This window comes from Lissotriton vulgaris, chromosome 2_1 (assembly GCF_964263255.1).
Source record: "Lissotriton vulgaris chromosome 2_1, aLisVul1.2, whole genome shotgun sequence".
Taxonomy (NCBI): Eukaryota; Metazoa; Chordata; class Amphibia; order Caudata; family Salamandridae; genus Lissotriton; species Lissotriton vulgaris.
Window position 1 is genome coordinate 1,295,097,811 of NC_141687.1, and position 23,490 is coordinate 1,295,121,300.

General features: G+C 41.9%; 1 protein-coding gene across 2 annotated transcripts in view; it reads right to left on the reverse strand.

The window, feature by feature from the left end:
* The window catches only part of NCKAP5 (NCK associated protein 5), a 749,742-nt gene that overhangs the window by 168,739 nt on the left and 557,513 nt on the right, over positions 1-23,490 (reverse strand). For both annotated transcript variants that reach the window (XM_086957062.1, XM_086957063.1), the window contains exon 8: positions 18,188-18,307. In XM_086957062.1, coding sequence (XP_086813188.1) covers positions 18,188-18,307 — 120 coding nt within the window. The remainder of the gene's footprint in view (positions 1-18,187; positions 18,308-23,490) is intronic.

The following is a 23,490-nucleotide window of genomic DNA, read 5'->3' on the forward strand; positions in this document are numbered from 1 at the left end:
CCTAGTGGTCTGAGGAGCCCCTGGATAGACTGAATTCAAAGAAAATACTAACAACACCTTTCCCGACAGGATCTTCAGGTAATTTAGAAATCATGGAGATTGGCAGCGCACTTCGTTCCTAGCACCGTAAAAAGTGCCCCCTTCTATCCAGGGCTCTAGTGACTGTTACACCGTTAATAAAAAAGGACATGATGTGATTGTAATAATAATATGACCTTGTACAGTGTATTTCGTGATAACAGATTCCCACTGTGCTTTTCAATTACAGCTCTCCAGATACATCCTGTGGAAACGGGGAAGTGAGAGAAGCTACACAGAGATTGCTTTTTATATTATGATTTAAATTTACTGTGATTATCACAACCACGAAATAGCACAGTGACTAAAACTGACAGAGAACAAGCAGCTTTCCAAGGTCAGATGGAAGGCCCTCACTCAGACAAAAATTTAAAGTCACACACCTCATACATGAAAGAAGACTCATCATCTGATCAGCTATACTGGCATAGGTCAAATATAAGCTCTTCTAAGAGTGACGTTCTTCATGTGATTTCCGTATGAACTATGAGAACCTTATCAAGCTTGCCACATTTTTTTTTTAATGTATGTCTCCGCATCAACAACCATTACGAAGGCACACGATCACACCGACTGCCCTCTTAAATAAACATGACCATTACTTTAAACTGCAATCACTGCAACTTGACCGATGTCCTATTCGACTCCTTATCCTAGCAATTTGGTCAGCCATATAGAGGTTATGGCAAATGTGTTGGGGGATAGAACAGTTTTGTTGATGAGATGGGGTAAACTCTATCTCAAGTGGGGTTCCCAAGTGGATATTTACCCTGAAGGGACCCAAGGACTTTATGGTCATAAGTATAGCTACAAGTGAGCGTTCTGCTACTTCTCCAGATCCTGCTGATGTTGCCAATAGTGAAAACTTTATTCAGGTAAAGTTTTTATACCATCTGTTGCACTCTAGCGTCTCAACTCAAGGGTATACCATTCAGTTTGACAAATGTACATTGAAAAAAATCACAGCTACCTTTAAAAGACATGAATAATTAGCATTCTTCTCTGATAATGCAACTGATCCCTGATTGGATTTTAAACAGTTCAGGTCACAAACAATGCTAAAGTACCTAAAATGAGACACATTCAAGGGACAGTCAAAGTACTTTTGGTTTGGCCCACAGAACTATCCCAATTCACATGTGCGACTGAACCTGTTAACCTGTCTCTGTTCCCATCATATAGAGGCCGACAGTGCAATGGAGCCACAGTGCTGAGGCATGTTTTCGTGCAGCTGCCAACATTCGAGGAGTTGCAAGAGGAAATTCTATTGGCGATCAGATGCCGATCAACCTCTGTCAACTTGCAAAGTAGTTTTCTATATTTCTTTTAAAAAGGTAACCTGGGGAAATTGATTATGTTTTTACACTGGCTTGGTGTGGAAAAAAGGTAGCCTGGATACCCTCACAATTGACAAGCAGTGCTCTACAAATCCACTTTACATTACATTACATGGGACAGTGTCTTTAAGAAAGTTAAGCAATGCTGTGAATAAGTATCAATTTTCCTTACAGTGGAGTGGAAGGTACTTAAAAGCTTATGTCATTTGTAAAGCAGAATTTAATTAAATGTATTCTCATTTAGGTGTCACCAATTAAAAAAAAGAAAATATCATTCAGAGCTTTAAAATGAGTAAGCAATGACCATATACGTATAAACAATTAATCTGGACATTTTATTTTACAACTTATTAAACAATGTGCTGGCCACCTCTACATGGAATTCCTGACAGCAGCTATGACCAAACGTGTCCACCAATTGACATGTGTTTCAGTACTTCCCACAGTTTCAAGTTTGAAGACTGCTAACATTATCTGGGTGACCAATTGTGGCATTCTACCACAACAACTGACAACTACATTTGACAAGGGAAGGCCCCAATGCGATGCCATTCTACCTGGTAGCCTGGTGGTCATGATGGGCAAACTTTATTTCCTCACACTTTGAGATATTTATGATGACGCAATGCAAGCTAAAGGCACTGAAGAGGCAGTTTAATGACACCACTTTACACAATGGGAAATGAAGCAATAAGACCTACCTTAAGGAAATCTCTCTTCTACATATGGCTGGCCGACAGTCACTCCGTTATTGTTATGCAATTAGTTCTACTGCTAGAGGATGCGAATGGTTTGCCTAAGCAATGTTCATGACTAGGCCTTCAACTTGTCTTTACTTCACACATACACATTGTATACATAGCTTTGTTAAGGGAAAAAATCCAAACATGCCTTGTTATGGAGTAACATACCATAAAGGGAGAGTTACTCTAAATTCACCATCCAGACATGATGACATTAAATTGTGTATGATCAGACAAAATGTGAAGTTCCAAGCTACTGAAAGATTCACAGAGTGCTAGACAATGTAGGGAGTGGAAGCGATTGTACTTGTTGCGTTTACAGTTTTATTGTGAAAACCTTTCTCTGGCACTGGTTTTAGATAAGGCATTTTCACTCAAGGTGGAGGCATCTAGTTTGGCAGTGTCTTCTCATGAGGGTGTCATATGGGAAAGAATAGCTTATATTTCTTAATATTATGATTTACACATCTCCACATTTATCGTTTTTCAGAAGTGGTTATTTTTGAGGCAACTGAGGGAAATGGCGAGAGTAAAGTATGCATAAATTATAGCTGATTTGCATTTCTACTGTGCTACAGCCCATACCACCCGCTCATGCTCGCACACTCCTCCATTCAATGCATAGACAAAGACGAAGGACTATGTGACTGAACTAGCAGTCAGTGCTGTGGTGGAGGGCAAACTACATACACTTTTTTGTAGATGCATTATTATTCTCTGAAAAGACAGAACATCCATAAGGTCCATTGGCGGCTAGCATTAATAAATTATAGCAGGGCACGATGGCGCACAACTCACCATAAATGGCCTCGAGCAGGAGAGGGAAGGACTTCCTTCCTCGTCAGTGGAATGCAATCCAACCAATGCTGGAGCTGCTCTAATGCTGAGAGTGGCTACAGGATTGGTTGGAGCAGGCTAACCCAGTGCTTATTTTGAAGATAGAGTGCTGTGCCAGCAGTCTCCAGGCTGTTTCACAGCCTTTTATTTGCTGGTTCTACAGTGCACATGTCGGATAGGACTGCAGTAGGCATCCGTTCAATCCGACATGCGGACTGTAGACCAGTGCAGTCATCCTACATCTACAGGATTCAGCCCCTCTCCCAACCTCGCGCTGTATAAGCATGAGCCAGTGCAGAGGCAAATAAACAAAATGGCATTGGCAGGCCATTTTATTTACTTGTGTTTGCCTGCTGCACTCGCAGCAGGTGGGGCGACGCTCCTCCTCTCTTTAGGAGGAGTCGCCCCTACCCTGTTAACGTCCCCGGACTCAGCCAGAGACAGTGAACCTCTGCAGTTAAAATAGTACAAGAAGCTGTACTACATTTTGTCTTGCAAATGCTGTTCTTGCATGTCTGAGCACAGGCAGCTCGATGCTCTATCTGCAGGAACAAATCATTAAATAATCTCCGTGCCTCTCTTCTGGTCATCATCTCCACTTGACTTTCTCAGGCACAGACATTGTTTCCAAAATGTAACACAAATGAAAAAGGGCAGAAAATCGAAACCTGTTTGATCCTGACATTAACACATTTCTTCAACAGAAGGAGTAATATCCCTTCATTATTTACAAAATGAACACAGAAGGAAAAAAAAGACTGATCCTTTTAACAGTAGACCAAAAAACAGTGTGTACTAGAACAGAGGAATGTTCTTGGCATCTCGCCACAATAAAAAGTTTAAAGGCATTGAAAAATAAATATACAGCAAATACACAAGAGGCATGATATTGGTATCTGCACTTCCGCAAACCGGGATCCTGCATGGGCTACAGATTCATGATGATCAGATTAAGACTCACTCTGGAATGTTTTGCATTGACCGATTAATATATATGCTGGTTCATAAAATCCTATAATGGTCTCAAAAAGTATTGGTCACAAATTTTTCCATCTGGCCCAAAGTTCTCCAAATTGAATCATTAGAAAATAAAACCACTGTTTAACCAATTAAAACGTGAATTAAAATGGCACGGACAGACAGATCACTCACAACATATAAGTGATCACATTCCCTCACTCAAGCATTCACGCCAGCCTCCAGTTGTTGAGCTCAGATGAAAGAATGTTTTTTTTCGCAGAACATGGCAGAGAAAGAGCAACATTTAGTGGAATTAAAATTCCCTTTCCCATGAAACGGAAGAAAGAAGGTGCCAAAAGGCACACCTATACACATTACATTTCAAGAACGTTTATTGGTGGTCATCAGACCACAAAAACCACCATGGTTACATTATGCTTTCATAAACACCAGTATTGAGAAATTGTGCAACCGTGACAGAAATTGAACAGTTGCAAAACATCCACAGAAAATGTGTTTCATGTGTGAAATTTTTCACTTTGGCAGAAAGCTTTGCCCAGGCCAAGTGTTTGGACCAAAATGCTTATTTGTGCAGTGTCTCTTTGAGGAACAGCCATTTACCCACCAAAATAGCCTATGGTGGAAAGCATAGATGACTTAATTTGCACTAAATGGTGACCACATCAGATCTGGCCCATGTGTCCGATGTAGTAGCCACGTATCAAACCTGTAGCAAATAAAACGTTTTTAGGCACGACTCAGGAGCTACAGAAGCCAAGCACATGACCTCAATTTCAAAATTCTTGCTTTGCTTTTGTACAATGTTACTGGCTGCACGATTCGAAAACTTCATAATAATAATATATGATGTTAATATCCAAGTCAATAGGAAATAACTGATGGGCAAAATGTTGCCATTCTTTTGAAAATATTTTCCCTTATTGGTGTTGAGGTCAAAGAAAAAAACATGTATGGGTCTCATTTTTTTATTTCTACTGCAGATCAGAACATGATATTACCAATTACATGCATCGTTTTACACTGTCTCTCCAGCTTGACATTGTTGTACTTGTTTGATGTTTTAAGTCTGAAAAATAATTCATTCAGAAAGAAACCATCCACTTAGAAATTCTTCAATTTTAAATATGCGGTTCATTTATGCAATGTAAATGTAATACAGAATTCAAATATTCCAATGAAAAATATTAAATGGCTAGATTTAGATCTTGGTGGACAGGAGGCATCATTAGAAACGTGACAGAGTACTCTGTCCACAAACCTTTCGTTCCACCCACCATATTTAGAGAGCAGCCGCTTGCCACCAGTGGTGACCCTGTTGGCTCCATCGGTAGGATGGTTACTTCAAGGTGTGGTGGAGTGGTGGTTATCAGAATAAGCGCATCACACTGTCCACTCTAATTAGACCTGACAGTCGGAGGTGTGGAGTTCATTAGTTATTTATTAAAACTGATGGTGGTGTCCACCAAACATTTGATACCTTCTGAGGAACAACAGTGACAGCAGTTCATCCGAAGGTACAGAGCTCATTGCTGGACAAGAGGTGATCTCTAAATATAGCGGTCCTCTTTCCATCAGGGTAGTAGCTGTATGTCCTTCACCCCTCTGATGTACAGATTACATACCATCATAGCTAAAAGGCTAAAAGGCCATTGTTAGTTACTATGAAGATTTGAAATGTGCATAATCCTGTTGATTTGATGACAAAACTGAAAAATCTAAACCAATATAAATACCAAACAAAATAAAAAATAAAAATCTTCTTCCAAATAACAATGCCTGTGAGCCATTCGCAATTGAACAGTCCAACACCTACCTCGCGAGATATAGGGATACACTGCCTTTCATGCCTGCGCTAATGCCTATACACACATTTGCGTATGCATATTATACTATATATTATATATAATAATATATTAGGCATATTATGCATATTATACATATGCTTATACATACATTTGAGAGATTAAAAATATTATGTTTGTATTACTACACATTTATGTGTTTCCATTTTATTTTTAATACTGTGACTATTGGTATACCTAATTAACTATGTAGTTTATGTAGTTTTTATTCATCTTTTTGTACAACATGTGCCCAATAAAAAACTAATAATAAAAATTAATTGGGTTTGCATAAAACCATTGATGCCAGCATTTCGTGGTGAATCCAAAGCTAGCATTTCTAATTCAGATTTTCAACACATAACTGACATATCAGTAAGTACAAATCTTGCTTTTAAACTCATTGGTATTATAATGCCGCACAAAGAGAGGTTAAACTGAATATTTAGGAGCTTTTTGATCTGTGAGTCTTTATATATACCCTACTCAATATCCACCTTATCCACCTTCTATTTATTATGGAAAAACAGTACTCTTGATTTCATGCTATACATTTCTAACTAAAAATGAAAACAACATTTCAGAAATGTCCTGGTAATGATTAACTACAGGGGTTTGCTAAAACTGATCTTAATTAACTTTTGTTAAAAATGATACTTCATACTATTTAATTGTTTTCAAAAGTGAATTGGTATTTATATGTAGCTTTCATTAAAAAGCAATGTTTTCAATTGATTTGAAAAGTATTATCTAATCAGAATATTTTCACTCCTTTTCCGATTGTTTTACAATATAGATCGATTTAAAAGAACGTGAAAACAGAATTGCCCTGCCTGAGCAAATTGAGACAAAGCGTGAATCCTCCAGATGTTTGAGCAGTTCAGGATTCTAAGAGCCAAGACAATTATTTGGGAGTTAGTTTGTGTAATTCCAATCGGAGGAAATTGCTATAGGTTCTTTGAAAACAAAGTATTATGATCATTGAGTTACAGCAGCAAGACAGTCTCACAAGGAGACAAGAGAAGCAGCTGTTTGTTAATCTTCCCACTCAGCTACATACTCACACCTATTTTAACATAAGAATATTATAATGAAGGCTGCACTGTTATTTGGGTTGAATCACATGGCCTCTACCTAAGTAAAGAAAATGGAATATCATATGTAATACCCTTTAAGATAAGTTAAGGGGGCACCTTAAATATGTATGAGAATAATTTATATGGGGGCAGTGTGAGGGGGCTCAGGAGACAGTCTTAATGCACTCATGACTTCAGAAAAACACAGCGGTAGGCCAATTTCTTAAAAGGTCCACGCTTCTTTGAATTCTTATTTTTGGGTGAAACTGTCTTGTGAATCATATCAGGTATCCCATTGTACCCCAAATTATCGTGGTTGTCTAAATGAAATCGTACTGCCGGGAAACATCCATTACAACGCAATCATTACAACGCACTACCTTTAGAATGCAACTGTTACAACGCAACTGCCTTTACATCGCATGCCATTGCAACGCATTTCACTACAACGCATGCCATTACAATGCATACCATTACAACGCATGCCATTACAACGCATTTTACGGCTAGGAATGGAGATTATTTCGTTTTAGGAGGGGTATGGGTTTTGGGGTATATGGGAATAGTAATGTTTATCCATACACTATCCAACACTTTCCCTACTGTTGCACTCCCTGGAGTTGAAATAGTAATTTTTACCCCTACACTATCCAACACTTACCCTACTATTGCACTCACTGGAGTGCGAATAGAAATTTTTACCCCTACACTATCAAACACTTACCCTACTGTTGCCCTAAAAGTATTATGCGTTGTAATGGCATGGGCTGTAATGGAATGTGTTGTAATAGTAGTTTTAAAAAAGGCGTTATAATGGCATGTGTTGTAAAATCATGCAATGTAATGGTAGTTGCTATATAATACCTGCGTTGTAAAAGCATGCATTGTAATTCTTTGCGTTGTAACGTCATATATTCACACTGCCATGCCTAATTAGAAGTGGAATGAAAGAGAAGAAGAAAAGCTACCATTCCTTGATAATCACTTTTTATATAAAAGATGACAAAAAAGTTGTGGAGTGTATCAACCACATGGTATGGTGGCAACATTTAGATTGTTATTAGAGACTCTGTTTTAAGGCAATCACATTTAGATCTCATAATAGCCAATAATCATTTGAAGGGAATGCTTGGTTCATCGAATCACTTGTTTTGTCCTAACTGAAGACATCATCCTCATCACATATCAGTTACCACTGAATACCACACACCTACAATAATCACAGTCACCGTAGTCCCAAGTAAAGGCCCAGCATAAGAGAATACATTATTCTTTTTTCAGTGACTAAATTATGGAAGCTTAACTCTAAAAGGTGGTAAATATGCACAAATGGAACCACATTTAGAGCCAAAGTCAGTCCTCGAACAAAACAAGACTTAAGCATATGAATCAGGGATTATTTGAAATGGTTGCTGTGAAAATGGGCAGTTCCTTGTCATTTTACAATTGTTCAATGTTTTCGGTAAGACACGCACCATGCAAGTTCTGTATCTATAAGAGATGATTCTTAAAATATCATATTTTATTCTGAAAAGGAATTCAATTTAATGACCGATTCATTGGTAACACTGAGGTTGCATCTAAAATTGTCCATATTTTGATCCATTTATCTCAGCTGTTGCTCGTCAACAAAATGCACACAATGTAGCTGCTTGTTGTGGAGGAAAATATGCCATTTATGATGGCCACAACTCGTTTATTTCACACATATAATTCTTCTCATGGGCCGAAGTCTAACATGCTAAGAATGACATTGAACAGAACAACTTTAATTCCTTTTCGAAAGTCAATTTTTGCGGGCTTTCAACGTTTTCATGCCAACAGTGCTCAAACTAAATTCTACAACTTGTTTTTTTATAAAGATTACATAATGAAATATAGTATTTACCACTGAAGACACATGCTCAAGGAATAAAACTATCATTCACCAACAGAGATTTCAAGAAATATTTACATATACATTAAACTTAAAAAAAAACACAATTTAGAAATAAGATCCACATCACCTACAAAAAAGGTTTATCAAAACTCTATTCTCCTTTGTAGAGATACAACTGTGTCTTTTAAGTCAGTGCAACTACAAGCACAAATCCCCACTGCTCAAATGATATAACAATGTATTTTTATTCTTTGGTAGGATCACAACGTCCATATCTAGCTTTGCTGCACATTCCAATCATCACTGTAATAAATGTGTAAATGTGTTGCCTATTCTTTTCTGTTTCTTAACCATTCTTCATTTTGTTTGTCACACTGAATTTTATACATACTGTCTTTTACACATGAGTCAGGTTTTGTATCCAAATCCTTTTTGTCCTTTCATGATCAAATCTCATCAGTTAATCATACTTACTGCTGCCAGATATACAATATCAAACATATTCCACCTTTCCTGTATTTTGTATCTGCTAATTCTCTTATACAAACTCTTGTTCTATCTGGGAGTGACTCTTGCTGTTCCTTTTTATTTTACCTTATATTTTCTGTTTATTGCCATCTGCTAGTCTTTGACTCACATTAGTTGTTAATATTTAATCAACTTGCTTTTCTATTCAACTCCACTAATAATTAAAGTATTGTCTCTTTTAAAATAACTTACTAATCTGTCTTATATGCTTAAAGGACGCCAAACAGTGGCTAATTTTCTGACACTGTCTATTAGCCTTGATTCCTGTTCTCTGCTTCACTGCACCAATTTAAGTTTCATTTTTTTCACTTTTAACCTCTACGTTTTGGAAATCCAATTTCAATCAATCAATCAGGGGTTTATAAAGTGACCTACTCACCCAAAACGGTCTCAAGTCGCTGGGAGGGTTTGTGCGTGCTTCTCCAGGAAGTTACGGTGCATCGGTGAAGAGCCATGTCTTTAGTCCCTTCAGGAGCTTGGTGAGTGAGGGTGTCTGTCGGAGGTGGAGAAGGAAGGCGTTCCATGCCTTGGCCGCGAGAAAGGAGAAGAAGCATCTACCTGTTCTGGTCTTCTTGATTTGGGGTTCCGTCGCAAGAAAGAGGTGGGCCGAGCGGAGGGATCTTTGGGGTGCATGGAATGAGAGGCTATGGTTCATGTAGGCTTGTCAGGTGTTGCGGAGGGCTTTGTGGGCACGGGCGAGGAGCTTGAAAGTGATTCTCCTCTCGGCGGTGAGCCAGTGTGGTGTCTGTAGGTGTTGGCTGATGTGGCAGTGGCGTGGTAGGTTTAGGACTAGTCTGGAGGTGGCGATCTGGTGGTCCATTTTGAGTTCGGAGTCCAGGATAATCAGAGGTTGCTTCTGTGGTCATGGGGAAGGCTGGGTTCCCGAGGGCGGGAGAGGGGGGCACCAGGTATTGCTCCAGGCATCGGGATGTTGGCCCATGATGAGTACATCAGTTTTTTCCATGTTTAGTTGTAGGCCTCTGTTCTTACTCCACCTGGCGACTGCTTCCATTCCTTCTTTGAAGTTGTGTTTGGAGATGTTGGGTTTATTGGATAGGGAGAGGATGAGTTGGGTGTCATCGGCATATGATATAATGTTAACTTTGTGTGATCTGACGATGGATGTGAGCAGTGCCATGTAGACATTGAACAGGGTTGGGCTGATGGAGGATCCTTGGGGACTCCGCAGGCGGTCAGTGTGGGTCCCGAGAGTAAAGGGGGGAGTCTGAACCGTTGCGTTCTGTTGGAGAGGAATGAGAGGATCTAGTTATGGGCCTTGTTTCAGATGCCTGCGTCTTGGAGTCTGCGGGCTAGGGTACGATGAGAGACAGTGTCCAAGGCCACAGAGAGTTCCAGGCGGATGAGGGCCACAGTCTCTCCTCTGTCAAGGAGGGAGCGGATGTCGTCTGCCGTGGCGAGAAGGGCGCTTTCGGTGCTGTGGTTCTTCCTGAAGCATGATTGGGAGGAGTCAAGGATGTATTTTTTCTTTTATGAAGGAGGCAAGTTGACTGTTGACAGCTTTTTTCATGACTTTTGCCGGGTACAGGAGTAAGCTGTAGTTCTTGAAGTCGGTGGGGTCCGCTGAGTTTTTTTTTAGGAGAGGGTTGATCTTAGCGTGTTTCCAGTCGTTGGCGTAGGAGGCGGTCTCAAAGGAACAGTTGATGATTTGTTGAAGCACGGGGCGATGATGTCTGTGGCTCTGTGGAAGATGTGGTGGGGGCAGGGATCTGTGGGGCCCCAGAGTGGGTTGACTTCATAGTCTTCAGAGTGTCTTAAATGCTGAGGGTGGACCAGCTGTCAAGTATTGGCTGTGAATTGTAAGGGGGGGAGTGGGTTCCGGAAGGGGGTTATTGTTGTCGAAGTTGTCATAGATGGTCTTGATTTTGAGATAGAAAAAGGCGCTAATTCTGTCGCAGAGGTCCTGGGAGGGTGGGATGTCAGTAGTCTCGCTGTTAGGATGAGCAAACTCTTTGATGATGCCGAAAAGTTCCTTGCTGTTGTGTGCGTGTGTGGAGATTCTGTCCAAGAGTGCTTTCTTCCTTGAGTATCTGATGAGTTTGTGGTGGGCTGTGGAGGCTGCTTTGAAGCTGTCAAAGTCATCTGTTGTTTTGGAGTTTCTCCATAGCTTTTCGAGGCGTCTGCAGGTTCTTCTAGTTTCTCAGAGTTTGGTGGAGAACCAGCATGCTTTCTTGGGGTGGGGGTTGGAGGTTTTCTTGAAGGGGAGGGGGTGATGGTGTTGGTGCAGTTGGTGATCCATTTATAAGTAAATCTCTCTTGGTTCGACCCTAAAGGCAGCTGTTTCATTTCAACTATAAGGTGATGTAAGCTTCACATGATTGGATATAGCATACTTGCAAATAACCACCTCCTTTGGTCCTTCCAAGGCTTTCTTGAATAGTGTTCTGCTCTTCACTACAATGTGAATTTAGTCCTATTAGTACATGCCAAGGTGCACTCTCTAATGGAAATGTCAGCCTCCCAACCCATTATAGGATCTTACTAATTTAACCCTGTTATATCTTAGAGAGCTTCAATCCCTCTTTGAGCCAGGGCTTCATTCAAATCTGGAAACCTCAAATCTAAACAGCATTTCTCAAATTGTAACCAGCAGCATTCCAATTGAACAACGTATTTCATTATTAGGGGACTTGCACACAGCTGAAAATAGACATATCCCTTAGCAGACCCATTATTACCATCTTCCTTATGAAGACCTGAGTCCCAGATCTTTTAAGTGACCCCATAGGATCTGGGTTTGAGGGTACATTGTTGAGCTGGCGTCCTTGCTTTCTCAATGACCTCACTGAAATAGTTGCTTTACATTCCATCTTATCATGTTGTCTCTAATGCTATGTGTGTCAAGTGGCCTCCCGGCACCTATTCTTACAAAGCTCTATTCCACAAACATGCAGTTCCTCTGTTGGGATCATGTATTGTTTTATGTTCTGTCTTCTATTAAAGATAACTTTTAAAATAGATGTTTTGATAGCAATAGTCATGAAAGTATTAAACATTTGAATAATATAGAATATAATCCTTAGCGTTTTAAACTGCGAGAGAAACACAGCATACCTTGTAAGGCACCATTGTTTCTGCTTCTAGAATAACAAATAGAACAGGGATATGCTGCCACAAATGTATTATCATCTTTTACATTTTAAAAATGAAACAAAATCTGTTTTGCTCTATTATAAAGTTAACAACAGATATCTTTAAACATTGAAAACCAGAGCCCTTGATGTAAAAAGAGTGCTTCAAGCCCACACATGCAAAATCTCACATCAGTTCCACTACTAGCACTTAGCTGTAATAGAGCACTGCAATGCACCTACTGAGACATTGAAAGTGTAAGCATTGTTGAAGCCACCACACTTTGTTTTCTGAATGTTCAATTATTTACATTGAGTTATTCATGTATATGTTTATTTCTCCTTTGTCCAGGAGTATTTCCCCAATGTGGAACAAGTGCTGCAGCAGAACAGACCCAAGCGGAGATGCTGCCCACCAAGGTTGTCATTTATAAGCAAATGTCTCTCAACATCTGAGGAGGTTTTTATTGATGCAGAGCTAGGGGCAACACAGTCTGGCTATGTGCCGAGGAAAACCAAAGCAATGACCCACTCTGTTAGGGAAGCCAGAGGTCATGCTCAAAGGCCAGAGGATGTCCTTTCACTAGCTCAATGTTAGGGAGGCAAGACCGGTTCATTTCAGTGTTGTCACTTATCATGATAGCAGACACATGGGGCCACCAGACTGATCACAAGGTGAAACTAGTGGATCAGAAACCGCTGGGTGAACAGAGGACATCAAACAATGAGACAATGAAAGAGAAAAAGAATGCAGTAAAAATCCTTGGTAGCGGGTATGGTCAGACTAAATGATGCACCGAAACACAAGATGTCTACTAATAAATTAAGGAAATGCTTTCAAATGACTGTCAGCAAAGTACTTTTATCAAAGATAGCATGGGAAAATGTGGACTCGTAGGTGTATGGTTATGTGATATGAACAGAAATTAACACAGAGTTACACTGTTAGGGATACTGAGAAGAAACTGGGGCATAAACCTACGGTGGGAAGAATAGCCAGCACATTAACTAAGAATATTAATATTGAGATCACAATTATAAATCAAACAGCATTGCAGAATAGGGAAACTTAAGAAAGAGCCATAGAGGTACAGACATCAAGGAATAACAGATTGTACTCCACAAGCAGAGGGTGTAGTAGCATACTGATGGAACAGAACATTTCGACAGCATGTTTGGTTTCAGACTTAAAGACACAGAAACCCCTAATGATATTGTGCCACAGAGATTTGTTTTAAAATAAGGGTGGACATGGACCAAAAAGGATTGGAACAATGAGCACATGTTTGGCATAGGGAATATTTAATACAACAGAAAGATCTAATAGGCTCTTCAGGGGTGACTGGGTGCTTAGAAGTGAACCTGACACGCCGTTAAAGTTAAAAAATCATGAAAGTCTCCATCAATTTACAGAATTTCCTGATTCTTCAAACCTATTATTGAAAATTAGAACGAACAAGCATTTACAATGCAATGGTCTCGTCCTTGTTAAAGTTAGAGCTATTGGCATTGCTCATGACATTATTTTTGTTTTTAAAACATATAAATAAATGGCATTGTCATTTACAATGCCAATAGGTTAATCTCTCGCAAATGCGAGACCTATTGCATTTGCACCAACACGCACACAGAGCCACACACAGAGCCCCCTGTAAAGCACCGCTAGCTACCTCTTGCATCCCCGAATGCTCACCTAAATGTATAATAATCAAATTGCGCCGCTCTGCAATCCGCCGGGTCTGACCTATAGTGCCGGGGTTGGACTATTTTGCAGGTACAGGGCATACGCAGAGCTGCGACGCTGTCCAAGCTTAAATAGCGTCGACACCCTAATTTCTGTGCACGTTTGTCTCAAGTGACACGCTTCGCGTCGGCTCCACTTGCTCAGAGGCAGACCCAAAGCCACCACTGATCACTGTCACTCAAGGCGGACTCCCATGCAAGCCTCACTCAAGAAAGCAGAATGCCTGCACAGCAAAGGTACACAGGATCTACCGGGCCCAGAACCCGTAGCTTCAGGATAAACACAATCTGGATTCGGAACTATTCGAGATGGACAGAGCATGCAAGAGGGCTTAACAAATGTTCCTGTCTGTGCCTCAGTTGTGTCTACACCGGCACCGCAGCCGCCCTTTGTCACTTACTTGGCATCTCTCCCTTCTTCCTTCCTTTTCCTTATCTCTCTATCTGACTCTGGGTCAGATCTGATAAAGAAAAATAAGTCCCGGACCTCAAAAATGAGTTCCTATTTACCACCACCCTCAACCGCAGGCACAAATTAAGTACTGCTTGCCTCCAACACGCCTTTCTTCTTCCACTACGCAAGCCACGCCGTACACTTCAAATGCTCACTCTAAACGTGTTTCTCCGTCTTCCCCTGTTATCTCTATAACACCAATTACAGCTTGGAAAGTGTCGCAGTTAATATGTGGTTGTCATGTCCTCACTGAACTATACTTGCGCATTTGTGCCCACCCAACGCTCGAGAATCTTAGCGACGTCATATCCTGCCAGGGGGCCAGGCACACTGAGCGTTTGCTGCTTCTCCTTTCTACCTGTCAGAGTGCAACTCGGTGGGGCCCCTGTAACAGCCCAGCCTCCTTTCCGGGGGCTGTAAACATGCCTGTGTCGCATCACTCTCTGCTGCCTGAGCTGCCAGCCCGCTGACGCCCCCTCAGCCTGCACAGGAGGGGCACCGCTGCAGGTGGCATCAGAGACAGGAGAAACACCTGGGCCGCCTCTGATGGAGGGACCCTCGGAGGAGGAGGAAGAGCACTGCAGTGGAAGGAAGGACCCGCTGGAGGGGATGGAAGGGAGAGAGACGAGCCACAGGAGAGTGTGCCGGGTGGGAGGGAGACCATGGGGAAAAAGAGAGAGAGAGGTCTGTGGGAGAGTGGGTGGAGAAGAGAAGAGGCTAAAGTCCGGGGAGGACGAGGGGCAGAAGAGGATGGGGGCGAAAGAGAGGGGCTGCAAGGGTAGAGTGGTAAGAGGATGGAGGGGCGGTAGAGGAAGGGGCGAGAGTAGACAGGAGGAAGAGGAGAGAGATGGGGTGCACGAGATTGAGGGTTAGGGAGAAGTGGAGGATGTAGAAAAGAGAGGGAGATCGAGGGGAAAGAGGCAGAAGAGAGACATGAGGTTAGATGTGTGGAAGACACGAGCATCTGGCACCCGATGGCTGGCTCGCGCTCAGCTCAGGTCCTTTTGGGCCCTCGAGTCGAAAACGAGCCGAGCTTTCATGACACACCATCTACTGGTTGATTTGCTGACTGTGAGACCAGAAAATCTCAGATTAGCCCCACAAAACCACATTGTGTGATCCGAGGCAAAACAATTTTTTCGAGTGCCTCCTCCAATTACGTGGCAGAAGTGAGAGGGCTCAGCAGGGGTTGAGGCCAGAGAGGAGGGGGAGGGGGCTGCAAAAGGAGCGACAGGAAAGGATGGGCGAGATTATCGGGGCAGCAGGTGAACAGGAGGGAGATGATGGGACGGAAGGGAGAGAGGAGAGCACCAGGGGAAGGTGCACGAGAGAAAGGAGACAGCAGAGAGAGGGTCCAGCAGGAGGGAGGGTTAGAAGGAAAGGGGCTTCAGAAGGCGAGAGGGCCAGATTTGAGGGATGGGGTGGGAGATGAGACAGGGACACTTACAGCAGGGAGGTCTTCCTGAGGACTCGACTTCTTCCGGCAGCGTTCATCCAGAAATGGCGTCACAAAAGCGACGCCTTTTTTGCGATTCGGGGGTGTGTATTTAGCAGTTGAGTGACGGATGACGTCACGGCTTAAAAAGTACAAAAAACACGCCCCCGAATCGCAAAAAGACGGGGCTTGAACTGAGTGACGCCCCTCTCCTCCAATGGCTGGCCTCCGATTAGGAAGCCAGCCAATGGAGAAGAGGGGCGGGTTCAAGCCCCCATACTGCCAAAACAAAAAATCTCGGACTCTGTCCACTGCTTACGCAGTGCGACGCTAGTCTGAGACCTAAAAACAAGGCAAAGAAAACTGAGGTGGAAAGAGACAGCAGACCAATGGACTTCACAAAAAAAGCAGGAGCCAGTAAGTCAGACTATTAAACAAGTGTTTCTATGGACATAGACAGAACCATAAAAGCAACAACAGGAGTCAGGAGTCAAAGCCACGGCAGGATATTACGGAATGATTTAAATGCTAGTGACAGGAGCTTTAGCTATGTTGCTTAGCATTTGAAAGAAAACTGCCAGCAGATGGAAGACAAACCTAAATAGGACCGCCCTACCCATGCCCCAACACAGACCAGCTACAACCGCTTAATGTCCATCCTCAGAACAAGAGCTTAACAAATTGCAAATGCAAGTGCCAAAGAATTACAAAATCCAGGTATTGGCAAAAAGCACCAAAAGCAACACAGAGACTTTCTACAGTTCTAGATATTTGTTGGTCTCAAAAGGTCCCTTTTCCTGCTCTCAGCATCAGGAGAGCATAGAGATACCAGAATACAACTGCCGAATGAAAGCAAGTCCTGGAATAAACATGAACTAGGTTTGTACAAGGAAGCAAGTTAAAATTCCTGGGGGAATACATTATAGCCTTAGAGCCCGGCATAGCAGACTCTACCGCCCATTAAAGGCCCGCTTCAGCATTAAAAACAAGAGAGTGGGCGTTTAATGGTCAGTGGAGCCCGCTATAAAGGGCTCTAAGGCTATTAGAACATTCCACCCTATAGAGGGCAGAATGTTCTAATTTGTAAAACAAAGGCCTCACGGAGCCCGAGGGGGTTGGAAATCCCCTTGTGCTCCGTGAGGCTTTTGTTCACAGCAACAGCTGTGAAAAACATGGAATGTTGATGCTACGGCTTCTACCAGCCATTAGAAGTCTGGAGCAATTTTCAATGGAGGGCCCAACATTTCAATGCTCTAATGAGTTTAAAACAACAGTTCAAGCTAAACGTAATCTTAGAAGATTGTAAGGCTTTGACCAACAGAGTTACAGTCTGTACGGGTGGATAAAGCTTTCCGTTGTGCAGGTACACATTGCCCCAGTACGCCTGTGTCCACCAGCCCACAGTACAGTTTCTGTAACACATATTGCACGCTGGTAGATGGGTAAAGAGCAAAAGGTAACTCCCACTATGATTACCATTTTGTCACCAATTTAGAGACAATAATATAACAACACGTTATATAGATGAAAAATTACAATGGATTTTGGAAATAATCATAAATAATATATTGTATTTAATAGAAACGAATTCAAAAACTTTGTATCACAACGTTTGATATCCACTGTTGCCAGACATCTTATTTTCAGAACAAACTGTCTCCCTTGGGGCTTTAAATATGTTTCTGGATAGCTGAACATCATATTAGAGACACAATCTGTTGCCATTTGAGAATGACAGGTTTGTGAGCGACCTTGGGATGTGCCCTCAGAATAATAAGCATCACAGTTACTGTACAGTATCTATCCTCAATTACACTCTGCAGAAACATAAATTGAATGGATAATACCATTTATGTACTCTTATGCCTATTCAGGCCTAATTTTGGACAATGTATGAAGAGCTTTGGAAACCTGGCAACACTCAATATGAAACTAGGTATATTTTAACACTATGACACGTGCCCATGATCTTGCAGAAAGGTTTCCCTATTTTTATAGTGATAAACATGAGTGATTTTATGTGTGCTTAAAAATATAAAGCACTATGTCTCGCTAATTGTTGAACTTGTAGAACCGTACAAGGTAATAGATGAACAGACAGTCTCATGTCTAGTGCATCCCTAGATAACACAAAGGTACATCTTCATAAGCATCTTCAATGCTTACCTGAAGGAGCTTGTCTGATGCAGGCCGCACTCTCTGCTGGAAGAGCACACTCAGTGACTGATTCTGCTCTTCTAAATCAACCACCCTAGTTTTTAATTTGAGGCATTCCTCCCTTAGGTCCTACAAGCATAAAAGGAAAAACACGTAAATGTAAATATAATAAAGGGCGATACTAGATGGAATGTTGGAATTAAAAGAGGTTGGTTACTGCAAAAGCACAAACACGTTATTTTAATATAATATTTGTTGATAATAGTCTCATATGAGGGCATTTTGAGTAGCAGCACTCTGCTAATGCCTGTGGCGTGTATGAATGGAAGCAGACAACTCATGCTCGTACATTTGCAAAAATGGACACACACATATGCACATGAACATATGCGCACCCACGTACACACACACGCACAGGTGCTTGAATAAACACATTCATGCACACACTTGCAAGGATTGCACACACATGCATGTACAGTAACACACAAGCACACACGAACTTGTACAGGAACACAGATGCTCACACATGCACACAATCAAGCATACTCAGACGCACACATACAAGCTTGCTTATCTTTTGTTATTTTATCTTACAAATTAAAGAGAATTAAAAAAAACGATTAATGATCAGTGAGAGATAGGGAAATGTATTACTTTGCCTGACTCCCAACTTACACAAAAGTCAGAAAAAGTCTTTAAACTAACTGTGAATCGCAGTTACCCAATTTATCAATCGCCAGTGATTGTGGTATTCAGATGTTCAAAAACTCATGCACATGATTCTGGAAGGTTGGAATCTGGGTTATTGGTTGAGGGGGTGAAACCCTTCTCAGGCAGCAACCGCAATTCTTGTCAAGGGAAACCACAAGCAAACACAAATTAACTTATACTCAACCCACTGTTAGCTTGGCATGTAAGCAATCAGGCTTAACTCAGAGGCAATGTGTAAAGTATTTATGCAGTATTTCAAACAGTAATAAAGTGAAAACATAACACACGAAAAATCCCACAACAATTTAGGACAATAGAGTAAAATGTAAGAAATTATTTGAAACCCAAAACACAATAATCCAATTAGTAGAACCAGAAAGATTCACTTTTAAAGATTTAAGGTAAGTATTGCGCCTAAAAGCACAAAGTGTCAATTGTGGTTATCGGGTCATGTGAGACCAGGTGAGAGTCACAAGTGCTGGCTGACCATGATGGATTGCAGGGTGGATACAGGGAACAAGTCAGTTGCGTTAAAAGAGTTTCCTTCAAAAGTCCAGCATGAAGAGTTCTGTTCAGGGTCAAGGGGGCTGCAAGGAGCAAGGGTGGCATTGCGGATGGTCGTCAATGTAGTGTGAAGAGAAGGCTGCATGCCGCAGCTTGTAGTCGCTGTAGCCCAGAGATCGTGTTGTACATTGCAGACAGTTGTTGCTGGAGCTTCATATTCGCAGTCACCACGGGCTGTCGATACTGTAGCACGAAGTGCAAATCTCACATCTTCAGTTGTTCCTTTTGGTTGCTGTGCCGTGAAGAGTCGGGTTCATCGGAGCTTCACGTTGACGGGCAGCGCATGCGGCAGGATTTTGCCACAAAGAGGCCCGCTCCTGGTCACGAACAGCCACTGCTTCTGAATTCCTTCTTTTGTTGGTGCGAGAGCTCAACTGATGCCACACCAAGGGTCACAAAGTGGGGGAACCTCTTGAGGAACAGGAATTCACTCTAGAAGAGGCCAGCAGGGCTCAAGCAGGTCCTGCTGCAGGTCAGGTCCAAAATGATTCAGAAAAGGGGGTGGTGATGAACAGAGTGTCTGAATTAAGCAGACCACTCTTACCCAGTCCAAAGATCAGGGCTTGATCCATCACCATTTTTCAGCTCACTGCACCATCCCAGCTCAGAACTTGGCTATATGCAAATTAGTCTGACCCTGGCCCAGTGCATCATGGGAACAGGGCAGACCAAACTACCAAGCCAATTCTTATACTGGGAAGCAAACAAGCTACCGGGGACCGGTTTCTGGCATTTCAGCCGTCTTCGGCCCGGCTTGCTTGAATCCTGATGGTGCAATGAGCTAGGGACTCACATCTGAGTATACCCTTCCACGCTTATGGTGGACAAAAATGATTCAGAAAAGGGGGTGGTGAGGAACAGAGTGTCTGAATTAAGCAGACCACTCTTACCCAGTCCAAAGATCAGGGCTTGATCCATCACCGTTTTTCAGCTCACTGCACCATCCCAGCTCAGAACTTGGCTATATGCAAATTAGTCTGACCCTGGCCCAGTGCATCATGGGAACAGGGCAGACCAAACTACCAAGCCAATTCTTATACTGGGAAGGAAACAAGCTACCGGTCAGGTCCAGGCAGCAGGACCAACTGGGCAGATGCAGGGAGGCCTCTGGAACTTGCTATGTCCCTATAGCTCAGAACAAGAGAATGTCAGTTGACCTTTACAGGCACTTCAGTATGGGATGAAGGATGCAGGTCCAGTCTTCTTTCTCAGCAAGCAGGGTAGCAGAGTAGCAGGGCAGCAAAGTAGCAGTCCTTCTGACAGCAGAGCAGCACTGCAGTCCTACTTCTGTAGTATCCACAGGCCAAGGAGTGTACTGAAGAGGTGGGCCTCAGGGTCGACTATTTATCCCTGGTGCCAGCTTTGAAGTAGGAGGAGTTTCTAGATGGATCCACCCGCTAAGGTGCTTGACATTTTCTGCCTCCCTGCCATGGCTGCAGCGTGTCAGGGAACATAAATGACTAGTGTCAAATCCTTTCTGTGTGCTCAGGCAGAGTCTATGTGATGCCCAAGGGTGGTAGGTGACAGCTCCCCCCCTCAGGTCAGAGATGGCCCATTCTGCCAAATACCAATACCCTCTTGTTTCACTGTCTGGGAGCACTACACAAAGACAAACTGCCAGCTACACCTCGTCATGTGGCCCAAGATACCTGCTTTAGGCACTAAATGGTTAAGGCAAAAATGCCAACTTTCTAAAAGTGGCATTTTCAGAACTGTAACTTAAAATACAGCTTTACCATTAAATAGGGCTTTAAATTAAAATTCTTCAGGCACTAAACTCGATATTCTTACTTGCTCCAGATGGAAAGTTATCACCTATTAAATGTAGTAAAGTAACCCAATGTTATCCTATGAAAGAGGTAGGTCTTGCAGTAGTGAAAAACGAATATGAGAGTTGTCACGATCAGGGTATCTAAAAGTTAAAAGTACATGTCTAACTTTTTTAACCCAACACACTCCCCTATGGGCTGTTTAGGGCCTCCCCTAGGGGTGACTTATGTGTATTAAAAAGGAAGGTTTAGACTTTGCAAAAGGTTTCTTTTCCAGGTCGAAATGGCAGTTAAAAACTGCACACACAGACTGCGATAGCAGCTTAAAATGCTACTTAAGTGGGTGATACAATGAGTGCTGCAGGCCCACTTGTAGCATTTAACATACAGGCCAAGGGTACATGCAGTACCACTTAACTAGGGACTTACAAGTAAATTAAATGTGTCAATTGGGCGTAAGCCAATTTCACCATGTTTAAGGGAGCAAGCACAGGCACTTTAGCCCTGGTTAGCAGTGGGAAAGTGTACGGAGTCCAAAAAGCCAACAAAATGGGGTTCAGAAAACAGGTGGGTGAAGCCAAAGGTTTTTTGATGACCCAGCAGAAAGGGTAAAGTCCAACAATGAGCTTTGAGAAACATATGGCTATTAAGCTGTTCTGACCAATATGTAACTGCTCTCCAGCAGAGACACAAATTGTAAGTGCAGAACATCTGACATAACTTTGTACTTAAAACCAATTGGATGCTACTCTCTCTCCTTGAGACTTGCATACCCGAGTTGTGAAAAGCCAGTGCTCTGAAATGACTGAAAGGTGATGTGTGGTACTTTTAAAAACTTCCAAACAACAATGTGCACAGAGGTATGCTAAGACTTTCTCCACAAAGGTAAATAGTTTTCTTATTTAGAAAAAAGTAAGATGAGCAAATTCATATATTCTCCAAACATAGTCGTAGAGATTTTGAACAATCTTCAGGGATAATTGCTGAGAAGGAGGAGGAGAACGCCTGGAAATATGACTTGTATATACTTCTGCTACATACTCTTTGAGTTTCATTGACCACTAAACAAGACAGAGATGTATGCAAATCTTAGATGTGTAGAATCTGACCATTTTGACAATTAGGCCAACACACAATCTGCATTTGTGACCCTCAAACACCAAACACCACACATGTGCCATGTACGCACATGGCAGTAGGCATGTAAGAAGACACATGAGCACACATAGGCACACATACACGCACACACATGCAAATACCCTGAGACACACAAAGACACACATTAAAACACAAAGACACGCCCACTAGAGCATTCTGTTTTTCAATCAATGCTCCCATTAGGTTTATATTCACAGTAACAATCTTGAATGAACATTGAATGTTCGTCTGAGATACTCAGTCATTCTTCACCAATTTCTCTAAGTATCAGCTTTTCTCTTTGCTTCGGAATGCCCCTGAGGCATACTATCTCACTGTGGCACATCTTGCTGTGTCTTAATGCTTAACTGCACTCTGGCAGATTTATCTGTTTACTAGGCATTACTTGGATTTGTGAAGATAGTTTTCTTGAAAGACCGAAAAGGTCCAGTTCTCCCATAAAAATGCAATGAATTGCTATCTTTTGATGTTCTGCAGTTATATTACAATGTAAGTAAGTGTCTGGGGCAAAATAAAACGGCATATCTTATATAAAAAATAACACATGTATATTACATTTAAACAATAAAACACATTTCTCCTATCTACTTGCATGCATGCTATTTTAACAAATTGTCATGTGACTGTAATGTTGTTCACACTGAATACAAGCACCAAACAATTTGACTTACAATGTGTGTACTAAATTGTTCTCCGATTAAATTACCGAACATTCATCCTTCGACTATGCAAAACACAAATTTGAGTCCGTTCAACCCGGTTTGTAACATTTTTGCACTCTATTAATGTTACTGAAATGTAGGTACTGGTCTTAACGCTTCTGTAGGGGTGTGCTACAAACTTGACACAACGCTTTCAATGGCTAGTTCCCACCTGGTGTACATAGGGGCGACACAGCTTGCTTTGCCTATAGGCTATACAAATATGTATACAATCCGATTCTACAGTCCACTACATTGCATCTTGATTGACAGCTGAGTAACTACTCTTTCAAGTTGTGTCAAAGCCCTCTTTTGTTGCAAAGAACTGACTTGGTGGGTTAATCCCTAAGTCTAATCACTGCATGCCAAGCCACAACTAACAAATCAATCGCCCCCTCTCTTTCATGCA